The 16661-nt window shown below is 38.8% G+C and overlaps 1 protein-coding gene across 1 annotated transcript in view; it reads left to right on the plus strand.

Annotated features, from left to right (window-relative positions):
• The window catches only part of LOC149323468 (mannosyl-oligosaccharide 1,2-alpha-mannosidase IB), a 72652-nt gene extending 62854 nt beyond the window's left edge, over positions 1-9798 (plus strand). Inside the window, exons 11-13 of the mRNA XM_089488973.1 lie at positions 2690-2862; positions 4424-4539; positions 7788-9798. Of these exons, the coding sequence (XP_089345099.1) occupies positions 2690-2862; positions 4424-4539; positions 7788-7920 (422 nt within the window). The 3' untranslated portion in view covers positions 7921-9798. The remainder of the gene's footprint in view (positions 1-2689; positions 2863-4423; positions 4540-7787) is intronic.
• Positions 9799-16661: the final 6863 nt, after the last annotated feature.

A 16661-nucleotide genomic window follows, 5' to 3' on the forward strand; every position in this document is an offset into this window, starting at 1 on the left:
GACAGGTCTCCTGGTCAACGTGATGGTGCTTTTGAGGACCAAGGCAACTGCCCCCCCTCGCCCACTTTCCTTAATCTGCTGTACAGTCAGGTCTTTTAGGAAATGTCTCACCAGCCAGGGTGAGACTGGCAACCGTTTCCTAAAGGACTTTTTCATCTGTCATCCCTAGACTGTGGAATGACCTGCCAGATGAAATTTGACAGTTGAAAACACTGACTGCTTTTAAAACATCGTTGAAGGCACATCTCTTCTGGAAGGCCTGACGAGTCAATTTTAATTTATGACTTTTTAATTGTATATGCATTCTTATGAGTGTATTTTAATGATTTTATAGTGTTGTATTTTAACTGTGGGTTTATGTGTTTTTAATTGTGTTTAATTGTAACATGTACTCTGCCTCAAGCCTTGAGGAGAGGCGGGAAAGGGAAAAATATTATTATTCTCTCAAACTCATCCTCTTGATCTGTGATGTAGGGTAGATTCACACAGTGTTATACTCTCAAAGGGTCACACTACGGATTTTTTTATTTGTACCATGTAAATTCACATTAAATTGCCTTAACTAATTAGACTTGTGTTCTGTGAAATTTCCTTTCGTTGCACAACAAATTGGTGTGGCTTATTCCCACACTCCAGTTGATTTGATTCTTTCCATCGGGGGAATGGCTAGTGATGCTATAGAAGTGGCTGGGGTGATCCTATTTTGCTACATCTTATCTCCTTTTTTCATCACATTTCTTTTATCCCTTCATGATGTCACATGAATTTTCAAACATGGAACAAACATGTTACTACTACAAAGTGCACCACCACATTGTTGGCTGCTCCACAGGCGTTAGGCAGTTTTTCCTCCCTGTCCAGGTATTGGAGTGTGGATTTCACAGAGCTCCACTACTAATCATATTATTTTTAAGATTTGCAATTGTTGCAAAGACAGAAAGTGACCTTCATTTAGAGTTGTGTGTTAATCAACCTTGTCACCATTTGTTTAGGTAAAAGAAAGGAGTGTGTGTGTGTGTGTATGTGTTTTGTGATGTGTATATAGTAGTTTCTTGGATAAGCTTCTCTACTAGTCATGGGGCTGGACCCATGCCACTATGAAACAATAGTGGTATGAGGAAAGAAGGCATATGTTTGTGTTGTGAAACACACGCAAAAAAGAGAGCAAGTATGGTTGACAGTTAAGTTTGTCGCTGAGATCCTGCATTGTATATTGAGTGTAAAAGTTCTGCATGTGGAATTACACATATCACCTCGTGTGTTACACATGCAGTGGACAGCAAAGGGCACTGAGGAAGAGGAAAGGACAGAAAGAGACCACAAGGCCTATACAAGCCAGCTTTAGATCAAAGAAAACAGTTTGCTTAGACATAGAAAGTGTTGTAAGTTCTTAATGATTTCTAGTTAAGTTAAAGAGGTACACAACATTTCAAGCCATTTTCTAAAACATCTTGAGATATTCTGTTGATATAATAATAATTAGAACATTAAAATAAGATAAAAAGAACAAATGTGACGTGCACAGCTTGGAAACTGCTTTCTCCTTATTAATGAGTTTGTTTGTATGTCATAGTCTTTTGATGTTAACTTGCTGCCACTGCAAGTTTCTGTATAGATGATTTAATAGTTTGTTTGAGATGGAACTCTTTGCTGTGAAGCCAGAGTTCACCCATTGTTGTATTGTTAAATAAACTTCTGAATTCACTCTACTATCAGACTCCATTCGTGACCCTTAAAAGGGGTATTAAAAATCCCCATTAGGGACATAGCCAGGAGCAGAAAAATGGCATCATCCGTTGAGCCCTCTGGAGGACTTTTGGACCCAGAGATCTCAACAGATGATATTCTGCATTTGATTATAGAGACATAGCCAGATGCTTCTCAGTGGCCTTGGATGAGAGGCTGCCACAGTCGAGAGGTGGGTTTGTGGGGGATTTAGGTCATTGCACAGGGTTGGTAAAGAATTCCAACCTCTGCAATGACTAATAGAATGAATTATTATTTTTAGAAGTTGGTCTTGTACCATTGTACATTGCTAACATAATGCCAGCCATACATTTTCTCCTTTATTGAAAAGGGTGACATGCAGCTTGTGCTGGAAATGCATGGGTGCATGTGTTGTGTGAATGAATATAAAAATATATGTTTTAAAAAAAACATAACATAAAAATATCTGGCAGCATGTTTCCATGGCATTTACACATGGGAAGTGGAACTGTTCATATGGAGAAAGGTATGGAAAGGAGAAATGTACTTACTGTTTTACGCGTGACAGCGATATCCCCATAGGGCAACTGTTTTGAGAGAAGGGGCTAGAGGTAACGCATAAACATTTATTATGATGCCAAGATAGGTTGAGGGTAGAAAAATTTCTGGGACTGCAAGTTCTTTCTCCATTGTTATGTATTCTTACTACAGGGACCTTGTCACATGTAAAAATCTTCTACTATTATTGTAGAATTTGTGTACATTCATAATTCTTTCAGTTTGTTTTAGGCTACAACGGTCTAGTATAATACAATACTGTCACAAGTGCAGGTAGCAGAAGAATAATTGTGAAAATTAAAAACATCAATCCGTGTATTTGATACAAAAATTCCATACAATAGAAATTTCTATATCCATTTGATATTCAAATTACATAAATTCCATGTTACAGAAAAAAATCCATTTCCCCCTTTCTTTTCAGCATTAAAACTAGGTCCTGAAGCTTTCAAATTTGATGGTGGTGTGGAAGCAGTAGCAGTGCGACAGAATGAAAAATATTACATTTTAAGACCAGAGGTGATTGAGACTTACTGGTATATGTGGCGATTCACACATGATCCAAAATACAGGCAATGGGGATGGGAAGCAGCACAGGTAACTATTAATTGCTTTTTTGCATGAACGTTATTTCGTGATAGTGGTTATTGTTTGCAAGAGAAATATGATGAACGTTGTGTTTCTCAATATTTAATTACACATCTGACAGGCAGTAATATGAGGAATAAAGCTTTGAAGATTTTGTTCTAACTAAAGATGTAGTTTGTGGTTTGTACCATGATACCTTGTACCCTACCTTGGATCAAATATTGATCACAATGGAGACTGCAGTCAGGAGATCAGAAGAAGACTGGGAATGGGGAGGGCAGCTATGAAGGAACTAGAGAAAATCCTAAAGAGTAAAGATTCACAACTGAGTACTAAATTTAGAACCAAAGACGCCATTGTATTCCCTATTAACCATGTTCGGATGTGGGGGCTGGACAGTGAGGAAAGTGGATAAGAGGGAAATCAATTCAATTGAAATGTGGTGCTGGAGAAGAGTGCTGAGGATGCCATGGACAGCCAAAAAGGAACAAATGAGTCATTGAAGAGATCAAACCTGAAATCTCCCTAGAAGCCAAGATGATAAAATTGAGGTTCAGCCACGTCATGAGAAGACATGACTCACTGGAAAAGACAATAATTCTAGGAAAGGTGGAGGAAGCAGAAAGAGAGGAAGACCACATGCTGGATGGATGGACTCTATTAAGGAGATCATGGGTGTGAATTTGCAGGACCTTAGCAGAGCAGTGGATGACAGTCAGTCTTGAAGATGTCTCACCTATGGAGTCACCATGAGTCAGGACCAACTTGAAGGCGGTTAACAACAACAACAAAAGATCTCTAATATCAGATGGCTATAAAAGCTTTATTTGCATGAGAAAATTACATTATTAAAAATTAATCTTTCAAAGACATGTTCTCAAAATAATATATTGAGCTGTAAAGTGGACATTGAAATAGAGAAGTGTGAAGGCATTTTAAGTGTATTCGCTCTATATGTAAGTGAGGTGTCTCCAAGCCATTTTACTTCCATTTGGTTCACTCTTGTTACTGCATACAGTGACACCTGTATGTGGAAGGCAGAGAGCGTCCATATGCTTTGGAGATTCTCCATAATGTAAAAGATATTCCAAGATTCTAAATCATGTAAGTGGCCTCCACAAAAGACTCCCTGTTACAGTACAAGGAGGGTTATGAGGACACTGTGGAGCAAGAATACAGCATTTTTCAATACTTCTTTGGCTGCATCCACACTGCAGAAATAACCCAGTGTGATGGAATTCTGGGGACTGTAGTTTTGTGAGACATTTAGCTTTCTTTCTCAGAGAGCTCTCGTGCCACAATAAACTACAATTCCCAGGATTTCATAGCATTGGGCCATGGCAGTTAAACTGGTGTCTGACTGGATTATTTCTGCAATGCGATTGCAGCCTTTGAAAAGAAAACATTCTTTCAGTATACAATCCCCAAATTGTTAACCTTTTTTCCCACTTAAATGCACATGTTGGTTGGGTCTTTTGTTTTTCCTGCTGCCTCCTTCAGTTTGTGATTATACTTAATGTGAAAATATCCTTGGTAGAGCATTCATCGTTTTTTTTCTATTCTTACATAGGCCATTGACAAGTATTGTCGAGTGAGTGGTGGATTTTCAGGGGTCAAAGATGTCTACTCCTCTGCACCTACTTTTGATGATGTACAGCAAAGCTTTTTTCTTGCTGAGACGTTAAAGTAAGTAAATTGTTCTTCCTGGTATTTTTTAGACTGTAAGCTTGAGGGCAGGGAAATGTCTAATTAACAAATTTTAAGCCACTCTGTAAGCCTTGGCTGAAGAGCGGGGTATAAATAAATAAATAAATAAATAAATAAATAATAATAATAATAATAATTATTATTATTATTATTTGGGCAGGATTTGACCAGTGATGATCGTAAAATGATACCTGGTGCTTATAGCAGGGATGGTCAACTGTGAAAGGTTAGAGGGCTACATAACACACACCCCTCCCTGGAGACCTTGAAGGGTCCCATCTCTTTACTGCACTTGCTTTGACAATTTTTTATTTCTTTGCTTCAAAATGCCTTTTGGGGAACTGGGGGCCATTTTCACCAGGCTTTTCCCCTGGCGCTTCATGTTTCAAAAAAAACAACTGTCCTGTGCCTAAACTCTCCTGTCTTATAGGATGGGGACTTAATTGTCATTGTTGCCACCATTTTATTTAAATGTTGTAAACAACTCCTGAATTGATTTCAGTGAATGGTGGCATAAAATGTTTTCAATAAAAATAAAATATAAGATAAAAAAAATGAGGAAATGTAACATTTTGAGTTAGCAAAAATGATATTGATGTAGAGGGTAGACCATTGTGAAATGCTCACCAGTCCATAAGTCACCAGTCCAAACTGACAAAAAGGCAACACCTTAAAAGCAAGCTTTCAAATTTTGTTACAAATTCCTATGTTTGCTGTTACATATTTAATACTTTTTGATGGGGCTGTTGTCAGAGAAAGGTGGACATCCGGTTGGAGTAGAGGAGAGGAGACATATTGAGTCACTTATTGAGTGGTGAGTCAGTGTGTAGCAAAATCTAATGGTTTTAATGTGTTTCTCTGGTCAGGATTAAAATACGATTTACCATATATACTCAGCTATAAGTCGACCTCATATATAAGTCGAGGGCAGGTTTTTGCCATGACCTGTGTACAGTGGACCCTTGTGATATGCTGGGGTTTGGTTCCAAGATCCCCCGTGTATAACAAAATCCGTGTATGCTCAAGTCCCATTACATATAATGACATAGCAAAATGGTGTCCCTTATAAAAAATGGAAAATCAAGGTAAATTTATACTTTTTTGGAACATTTTCAAACTGTGTATGCTTTAAATCCGTGTATAAAAAATCTGTGTATAAGAAGGGCCAACTGTATAAGTCAAGGGTAAAACTTGGAGGCTCCTTCAGTCTCTCTCTCTCTCTCTCTCTCTCTCTCTCTCTCTGTGTGTGTGTGTGTGTGTGTGTGTGTGTGCAGCAAGAGAGACTCTAATTGAATCTTTTTGCTTCAGCATTTCAGCTTTCATTTTATCCTTCCTTCCCCAGACAGTGGCTGGGAGAGGGACTCTTTTAAACAGTTTGTTTAAAAGCAATCAATCACCCAGGACTCTCTCTGCTTGGTGCAAGAGAAAAATAAACTACTCTGCTAACTGCATGGGGGTATCTGAAAAAGCTGCTATCACATTACCATACTGACCAGTACATAAGTCAATTTGGGATTTTGGGGTCAATTTTTGGCCATAAATTTCTCAACTTACAGACAAATATATACAGTAGTTTTACTTGTGTTTGTATGCTGCCAAGAAAACCATAGCTGGATACTTAATACTACCAGTTTATATTAATAATAATAATAATAATAATAATAATGATTTATTTATAGCCCGCCCAATCACAAGGAATCCAGGCGGGTTACAACAGTAACATATTAGTTTTTACAAGTTTTTTTCCCTTCCTTTCCTCATGGTCTTGGAGATGGACCACAGGCAATAATTTTATAAAGAAACTGTTGAAGCTATTAATGCCATGTCTCTTCATTTGTTCAACTGATGTCAAAAACAAGTCTTGCTGTCATTTGCATTTCTGTGTGATATGGTATTGTATGACACTGAAGTAAACATATTGGGTTTCTGAAAAGGAAAGATTAATTGTATGAGTGTACAGAGACCTTCAGGCTGTTGCATTTTTCAACAAGGGCTCCAGAATGTCACCTCACTTACAGCCGAAATGGATTTTTTTGTCATGCTGAGGTCATAACACTTCACTCCTGAAAATGCACTTCATGTGAGCACCTGAGTTATTGAAATGTTCACTGAAATAAACAGGACACACCAGATAAAAAATTATTTTTATTGTACAAAAGCTATATTTTGAGTCCAAAATTATGGAAAAAAGAACCAGGTAATTTTTTTTAAAAAAAAATGTTCAATTAAAGAGAATTTAAAGGAGTCAGGAGGTGTCTTGTTAATCTCTTGCTGCAAAAGCAAAAGACTTCTATGGCACCATGAAAGCATAACACATTTTATTAGCATGAGTACTTATGAACTCCAGCCTTCAAATGTTTCACCTGATGAAGTGACTTGGAGCCACACAGACTTGGGCCACAGCATAGGTGCTGCAAGAATTTCTGTTTAAAACGTTTCCTCAGATAATTTAGAAGCAGAGCTAGAACTACAATTTTAGACCGATTGTTCCTTCAAGTCATTTCCAATTTATGGGCTACGTCCGCACTGCAGAAAAAATCCAGTTTGACACCACTTTAAATGTCACGGAATCCTGGGATTTGTAGGTTTGTGAGACATTTAGCTTTCTCTGTCAGAGCGCTCTGGTGCCACAACAAACTACAACTCCCAGAATGCCATAGCACCTAAAGCAGAGTCAAACTGGATTATTTCTGCAGTGCATGTGCAGCCGTGCTGACCCTGATCCGAACCTGCCATTTTTTAAGAGGAGCTTTGCCTTAGCCTTCCTCTGAAGCTAAGAGAGAGTGTATCTTAACCAGTGTCACCGAGTGGGGTTCCATGGTTTATTGGGGATTTGAACCCTGGTCTCCCAGTATCTTAGTCCAACATTTTAACTAAGTCATCACACTGGCTCTTTAGAGCAAGCACTGGTGGATATCTTTGCTGGAATGTGTTCAAGTAGGAGCATTATCGTAGAAGGAGCATTCCTTACTAAAGGAAATGCTATAATGTCCATTATGACATATGCCGCTTCATCAAAATTTATCGTTTCCCCTTGAGAAGTGTTAATGATCATATGCAAATTTATGTAGATATAATTGATAAATTGTTCGGCTACAATGAACTGTTACACCTGTTTTAAAACCTGTTGCCCATGGTTAATCTGAGGTGACCTTGTAGAATTCAAACATGGTGACAAAACATTTTGCTGCACACTCAAACATTGTTCCCTCTGTCTGATTTTGCAGGTATTTGTATTTGCTGTTCTCCAGTGACGACCTTCTACCTTTAGATCACTGGGTTTTTAATACAGAAGCTCACCCGCTGCCTGTTTTACATCTAGCCAACACAACACTTTCAGGAAATCATGTGTATCGATAGAAACTATTCCAGGACAAAGACAAAACATTTTGTTTTAGCCGTGTTTTGTTTACATGAACCACTTAAGGCTTGAGAGAAGACTGGCGCCTCTTTAATTAATGAAGACCTTTGAATCAAGGAAGGATCAAAACTGCACTCTTAAGCATGTAGATAAATTCAAAAATTCCATTTTATACGTGACCAAAACAATCTAGTGCAGTTTGTGTCATAAAAGACCATATATATTTGCAACTGAGGTGGTGGAGCATGGTTCAAAGGCCAAGGGAACACACTTCCTGTCCAGTGACAGAAATCAGCTGCAACTGCTACAACTGGTCTTTGTAGTGAGCTGTCTCCTGCCCAAATTATGTGGATTCCTGGTACTTTGTCATTTGCTTTTTCTTTCAGTGATGGCATGAGCAGAACAGGGACAAGCAACAGAAGCGCACCCAGATTTGAAGCTCCTTTACTTCTGTTTTGAATTTTCTACTTTTCATCAGTCTGATCAGACTGGCAGCCATTCCCAGTGCCTCTTGAGATCCTTGCCTATTATTATTATTGTTGTTGTGATTATTATTACTACTACTATTGCTACTAGTGGTGGTGGTGGTGATGATGATGATGGTCAGTCATTTGTTCTTGTTTGTCAGTAAGTGGGATGTGGAAAGGAACTACCAACTTCTCACAATCTGTCATTTTAGAATTTAGAAAGCTTTATTGTCATGAAAAAAATTGCCCATCCTGTTACTTGGTGGAGATACTTGTCAGCTTAGTTGCAGTAAGCTGTGAAGCTTGGAGTTCTTTTTCCCCCCTTTTCCTTCCTTCCTTCCTTCCTTCCTTTCCTCCTCTTCCTCCTCCTCCTTTATTTTTGATATGGTATTAAAAAACAGAATAGATATTCAATTACAATCTGAAGTTCTCCGAGTAAGGTGTTAGTTGAGTATAAATGGTGCTTCTTTTGCATTTTTGCAAAACCTCTTGTCTGAGGAGGAATATGTCTATGCTCACATAGACAGTAGAAATTCTACCAGTTTTATCTCTTAAATAATGGGAATCATAACATCTATTGGCCTCAGTGATAGTAAAGAACAGATGGCTAGGAATGTGTAAGTGAAGTCTACTTTGCAATACATTATTTTCCTTGGTAGATGCCACCAGTAACAATTAAGGTAAGAAACTGCTCTTCAGTTTTAAAAATGGACCTGTCAGGCCCCAACACTGCTCTCCTCCACTCAAGGGAGTCTGTGGACATCTTTTTTTAAGGATATTTAAAAGCTTTGTGTGAATGTTGTTCATGTATATCGGAATCTCATTTCCTGGTGAATAGCCTTTATTTTTTATTGGTTTGCATTGCTTATAAACATGATGGTAAAGTCCAAATGCTGGTTAGACATAACCTTTTTTTGACTAAGTTGCTCTGCATTAGGACTTTATAATGCCTCAAGGACATAACAGATTTACAAGTTGGAATATTGTTTAACCAACATATTGTCATAAAAGATATATGAAGTCCCTATGGTACAGAACACTGCATCCAGTTTGTGTTGTCACACTGTGTACAGCTGGACGTCTGGGAATATGTGTGGCAAGGATGATGCTACATTCTAATGTGAAATTCAATCCCTTATGCACGTTCTTGCCCACATAGTTACAGAGATAATGCCTTAAAACATGCTGTGAGTTTTAATGGAATATTTATAATAATATGGTAAAAGTCCAGGTATCAGGAAGTTGAGTTGTCCTCACTTTCTTAGCACATGTCCCATTATCCAGCCTATATTTTACTGTCCCTGCAAACTGTTTTTTCACATTTCTGTGTCTTACATTTTCAATCATGTTTTACTTCCCATTTCCCCCCAATAAAATCACTGAATTCTGCATGAAAAAGCAAGTAACACATCCAGGTTAATAGCATGTGCAGTTTTGTTAATGGAGCCCAGCTGTAGTATTTAGGACATTCTAACTTAGAATTCAAGAATCATTGCATCTAGTACAGAATTGAAAGCAAGAAATGTATTTCCATAACATCCTAATACTGCTTTTATTGATTTTAATTTGAACAGAGCTGTCATTGAAACCAGTTGGAAAACTTTGGCGCATACTGTCGAAACTACTTACTTTGCTGAATCCTAAGGGGCAGTTATACTGTTTCTAAACCAAAATAGAATGAAATGGGATTTGGGATTAAGCTAAAAAAGTTTTCATCCACCTGCTGTAGATGGAAATATTTTATAGAACATACAGTGTTGGATTTTTGCACTTTAAAAGTACCATATGACTGCAAACTAATAACTCTTTTCCATTCTAGAACAAAACATACAACAGTGTCATAGTTAGGCCTACTTACAGGGCTTACCTGATCTTGTTTGCAGAGTAGCATCAATGTGTTAGCAATCTACTTTTACTTTGAGACCGTTTATCATTAATGTCCTCTTTGCCACAGTTATGAATTTCCTTCTTTCTCACACTTTCCCTTACCGGTTGTACCAGTGTGTATTGTTCATACCGATTAGGCAGAAGGGAAATCAGGTTAAGGCTATATTCAGAGATATGTGGAGGTATTCTGTTAGATCTAAAAGGCTTTCCAGTTCCTTATTGCTTAACAAAACAAGGAAGTGATTCTGCCTCCTTTTATTTGGCTGTTGAAACTACGAAATCTTGGAAAAAAATAGAAGTAGATTTTCAGATTTAAACGCTGAGCTCAGATCTGGTATTGAAAACAAATTGCTGGCCTAAACCATGAGCCCAAACCCTAATTCCTCCCTAACTATGTGTATGTCCATGCTCCGGCCACTATTTTATTTCAGGTTTTCTAGAAAAAGATCCCACAAACCTGGTCTGTCCAGATGTGAAATAAAAGATGGGCAAAGAAAGAATGTGGATGTGATAGCAAGATGTACACAGTTGATTCAACTAATTAAATCACTGTGCAAAAGGGAATCCTGGAGATAGTACTTACTGCATGGTGCATTATCTGCAGAGAACGAGGAGAGAAAAAGAAATGGAAAGCTGCAGTCTACACATACCAAAAAAAAAAAAACAACCCTCCAGGTTAAACCGTCAGACTAGAATACAAGACAGACCCAGCAAAGAGGAAACGAGACAATTTCAAGGTAACTTCATTGACACGTGCTGAAATCCACATCATCTCAAGACCCTCTGCAAACCTTTAAAAGCCACTGCTGCTACTTGCTGCTGCCTCCGTTATGTGGCAGGAAAAAGAAAAAGGGGGCTTGCAACCCCTTTCTGTCTCTCGCCTTACTTTCTCCAGGACAGTGCCCAAAGTGTGTGTTGGGTCTCGAAAGGCAGAGTAAATGAATGACAGCAGAAGTAATGAAGAGGAGGTTGGTCTACTCATGGAGGGGTCCTACTCACCCAAGACTACCTCCCCAAGGCTGATGGCCGAAACCTTTATCTGCTTGACTTCAGTCAGAGGATACATTTCTGCACTGTAAGCAGTAGCAGGTGCCCAAAGTCCAAATACTGGGATGGGGACAGTGGTTGCAATAGTCAGAATTAAAATTAGAATCTTTATTTAATATTTTAGTGGGAAGAGAATATAAAGCAAAGAGGTGCAATTTTCAGAAGTGTCTCCATGTGGGCACAATTCTACCATAAAATGGTTGTACACAGAATAAATTGCTTTCCCTCCTGAAATTGGAACTCGAAAGGGTTTGAAGAAAATGTATAGCGTGCTTGCTATAGGAGTGAATCCATTGCTGCGATTTATAATTCTATAAATAGAAGTTGAGAGTCCAAAATAATTACTGTGACAATTACTAGTCCCTCCAGTTAATTGTGATTTGTAGGGCTATTTTCCTGGAAACCAGAAGCTGAATGAAATTGCCATGATTGCTTTCCTAGCATCTTGAAGACTAATTGTCTAATTAGTATTTAATTACCTAAAACAAGTACTTTTGTTCAGTTTTAAAGGAACAGTTTAAAATTAGATTTTCCACTCCTTTCATAATTGCTAGTAATTTGAGTATGTCCCTTGTTATTTTGCTCCTGTGCGCTTTTGCATCTAGAAGAGTAAGGGGAAGAACTGCAATCTCTCCAAATTACAGTGTTTCATATTCTCTTAACATTATCCCCGCCCCTTAAAAAACAGCCCACAAAATGCTTGTCCATGTTGTGTAAGGAGAGATTGGCCTGAAAATATTGTTGCATACTTTCAAATCATTCCTGACACATGGCGAGCGTGAGACTATGTTATCACAGGGCTTTCTGAAGCCCAGAGTCGATGTGGGTTCCCATGGCCGAGCAGGGATTCAAACCCTGGTTTCCAGAGTCAATAGTCTCTATGTCAGTAACCGCTATGCCACCTGCTTGGTGGTAAAATATAAACCGCCAGAAATGGCCCATCTTCCCTGTATGCATCCAAGTTTGCTTTCCCATGAGCACATTTAAAAATGAGAAAACTGCTGCTTGCATTCTTCTTTCATAAGTCTCATTCATGGGGTTACTGCCACAAAAGGTCTGATTTTGAATCCTAATCCATTCCAGTACAAAAATGATTGAGATTTCACTACTTTGATGTAATGCTACTTCTCCCTTCTTTATTCAAACGAATGGGAAAGATTTGCTTATTTGAGTTAGTGTGCTGTAGAGCCAGCGTGGGGTAGTGTTTCAGTGCTGGGCTGTGATTCTGGAGATCAAGGTTCACTCTCCCACTTGGCCATGGAAACCATGGCTGTGGAGTAATCTTGGACGGGTCACACACTCTCAGCCCTAGAAAACCCCACATTGTAAGTCAGAAACAACTTCAAAGGACACAGGAGGGTGGCAGGGGGTTGGAGAGGATGGTCTTTGTGGTCTCTGGTTCTATGAACAACAAAAAGTCTGGCACTTAACTGGTTTTATTAGTTGTAATGCAACACCTGCTGTATGTTATTCTCTTAAATGGTCTGTTTTCCCTCCTGAACATGGCTGTGAAGAAATATGGCTCAAGGAAATTAGACAAATTCATAGAGTAAGGCAATGGTCTCATTTCATCCCATAAATTGTTATGACAATTTTTTTGTTTTACTAAGATCTGTTACAACAGGCTGAGTGGGGTCCCCATATATTATGAAAGACGCTTGAAAAACATGCCCAACAATATATTAAACTAGCTGTTACCATCTAGTTGCAACAAGTATAGATTACTAGGTTGAGCCACAGTTTTTGAAAGGTAAAGGTTCTAGCAGGATACATCTGTGGCTGTGGTCTTTTATGCTTGGCAAAAGACACAAACAACACCATTTTCTAAAAATTGTGCTTTTTAAGGAGTACTGAACTTGCAGTTTCTGCAAATGCTGGCTGAATTCTTAGGGTGCATCCGCACTGCAGAAACCATTCGGGTTGACCTCGCTTTAACAGCCATGGTTCAGTGCTATGGAATTCTGGTGCCACAACAAACTAACATTTCCATTATTCCATAGCATTCGGCCATGGCAGTTAAAGTGGTGTCAAACTGGATTATTTCTGCTGTGCAGATGCAGCCCTTGGCATGTCTACTCTGAAATGAGCTCCAGTTTGCTCAATAAGACCTTGCTCCCAAGTGGAACTGCAGCTCAAGATAATATTTCTATCCATGTGAAATTCACCAGATCACCTGATCTATTTTTAAAAAGTGTAGAAGCTACTTAAGAAAACAAATCCAAATCCTTTTAAAATTGACTGTTTGCTATCCAGGAGAGTGATTTGCTATTACAGATTTATGTGCTTTAATGGTGCTTCTCCTACTTGTATATTTGCTTGGTTAGAATGATTGGTACATTCTCTGCCCCTAGTAAATGGTCCTGTATGTTCGAAAGCTTTTAAACATAATTTAAAAGCAAAAAACCAAGAACTAAATCAGCAAGAATTTTTTTTAAGTTCTGTGTTTGAACTATTCCCATATATACCTGTTGTATATGTGCACTTCAGATTACTTGTTTAACTCAAGTTACTTTTCTCACAATAAAAAAACAACAACTGGGAGGTAATACAGAACATTTTTTAAAAAGCATCTTTCAACCATCATTTTTAAAAATATTTTTAACCCACATTGAATTGCCATAACGGATTATGAAGAGGGAGCTTGACTTGTTTTCACAGCTGATGTGTCAAGTTCTTAGTGGTGCAGTTGCTGACAGACACTACTTTAAAGATAGCCCTGTTTGATTTACAGTGCAATCCTAAGCATGTCTATCCAGAAGTAATTCTCACTGAGTTCAGTGGGATTTACTCCCAGATAGGTAGTTATAGGATTGCAGCCTTACTGAATCTAAACAGTGTTATTCACATTGGATGTTGATCTGTCATTCTGTCTCTACTTACTTTCTAAAGTTTATATATATATATAAATATATTATCTTTTTTTCCCCTGAAATATTAAAAGGGCAAAAGTCAGCCTTGTGAACTGGGAGCTTCTGGCTCCCTCTGAGCTGGTGTTCTGCGTATGTACTTTTTAAAGGTTTAAAAAAATATTGTATATAAAAAATAAAGAATGTATTTAAAAGAAAGTGCTTGCTGTGGCTTTCGTTTTGCAGAGCGGCCAAGAAAAACATCCATACGAGGAGACAAACATCATCATTTCAGTATTCCCAACCTTTGATATAGGATGGGGGACAGATATAGGATGTGGGATACCTGGCTTAAGGAGACAACATGTGAAAGGGATCTAGGAGTCCAAGTAGACCATAAATTGAACATGAGTCAACAGTGTGATGCGGCAGCTAACAAGGCCAATGCGATTTTAGGCTGCATCAATAGAAGTATAGTGTCTAGATCAAGGGAAGTAATAGTGCCACTATATTCTGCTCTGGTCAGGCCCCACCTGGAATACTGTGTCCAGTTCTGGGCGCCACAGTTCAAAAAGGACATTGAGAAACTGGAGCGTGTCCAAAGGAGAGTGACTAAAATGGTGAAGGGTCTGGAAACCAAGCGCTATGAGGAACGACTTAGGGAGCTGGGTATGTTTAGCCTGGAGAAGAGAAGGTTAAGAGGTGATATGATAGCCCTGTTTAAATATTTGAAGGGATGTCATATTGAGGAGAGAGCAAGCTTGTTTTCTGCTGCTCCAGAGACTAGGACCCGGAGCAATGGATGCAAGCTGCAGGAAAAGAGATTCCAGCTCAACATTAGGTGGAACTTCCTGACAGTAAGGGCTGTTTGACAGTGGAACAAACTCCCTCGGAGTGTAGTGGAGTCTCCCTCCTTGGAGGTGTTTAAACAGAGGCTGGATGGCCATCTGTCAGGGATGCTTTGATTTGGATTTCCTGCATGTCAGGGGGTTGGACTGGATGGCCCTTGCGGTCTCTTCCAACTCTATGATTCTATGATTCTTTGGTCCTCCAGATGATTTGGACTTCATCTCCCATAATTCATGATAGTTGGCCAAGTTGGGTGGGGTTTCTGGGAGCTGAAGTCTAAAACAAAGGGAGGACAAAGGTTGGGAACTGTTTTTGTCTGTATCACTTGCTCCCTGGGACATATAATTATGCTAGGCATATTATCCATAAGATGTACTCTTTGCAAAGAACTTCCAAAGTTCCCTTCAGTCAGGTCTGTCTTCCTTTTGCTTGCCCAAAGTGAGTCCCTACCTCTTGGAATGGCTTCCTCTGGTTTTTGACATTGATAGCTCTTTGTTATATATGTAACTGTTAAAACATTTGGAATTTTGTTATATACCTTATCTCCCAATATGCAGCTAGTTCTTAATATTGCAACTGTACAAGACTACTTCTGATGATAAATTTGTGCTTTCGTTTCAAGTTCCCCACCATCATTTTTCAGATGGTTAAAAACTAAGGCCTTACAGGCTGAGAGGACATATGCTTTCACTAACTGGAGACTGTAGTTACTTTTTAAAAAGAAATAGAAAATGTCTTGGTTGGATTTTTTTAAAAAAATAGAAAAATGGTGTATAAATGTAAATAAATACTGTTTGTTATATTTCCAGTTATGCTTGCATTAAGATATGTGCACACTAAACTCAACACGGCTTGCTTCCCAGTAGATCTATGTGAGATTGCATTTCTAACTGTTTGTTTGTTGAAGCTTCAGTCTGGAGGGTGTTTGCTTTGGGTTCGAAAGAATGCAAAACCAAATTAGGATAATTCAAAATAGATCTGGAACATATTGGAATTGGAGGAGTCCTCCAAAGTGGACTCAATCTGAATGTAAATACAAACATTGAACATTGATAAAAATTTGTTAGGGCTGCGAGGGAAACAGAAACACAGACTTCGTGTCTCCAAAGATCTACATACAGTATTGCTCCCCAAGAAACAAGGAGAGGAAGAGGAGGAAAGTTTGGCAGGTCTTAACTAACTCAGTGCTCCTTGGCAGTTTTCTCTCCCAACAGCAGGGACCTGCAAGCTTTCTATGCACATGTAAAATGAAACAACCAGGCCAGGTAAGCTTCCAAAATGCATCCTGGGATGATTTTTTTTCTTTCTTTCAACAGCCTCCGCTTTTCTTTTGGTGGTGAAATGAAAGGATGCTTTTTCAATATGCCAGTTGGTGAGACAGGCTAATCTGCTTTCCCCTTTTCATAGAACCATAGGCCTGTTACAGACAGCCAAAATAAAGCTGCTTCGAGTCACAGTGGAGATATGGTGTTTCAATGATGCATGCGTCCTAAGAGTCCAGAAGCCACACCAAAGCCACGCTCCAGTACTTAGGGCTGGAGCGTGGCTTTGGTGCGACTTCTGGACTCTTAGGATGCATGCATCATTGAAACACCATACCTCCACTGTGACTCGAAGCAGCTTTATTTTGGCTGTCTGTAACAG

The sequence above is a fragment of the Sceloporus occidentalis genome, unplaced genomic scaffold (genome assembly GCF_023333645.1).
Source record: "Sceloporus occidentalis isolate IW3139 unplaced genomic scaffold, rSceOcc1.0.p SCAF_1, whole genome shotgun sequence".
Lineage (NCBI taxonomy): Eukaryota > Metazoa > Chordata > Lepidosauria > Squamata > Phrynosomatidae > Sceloporus > Sceloporus occidentalis.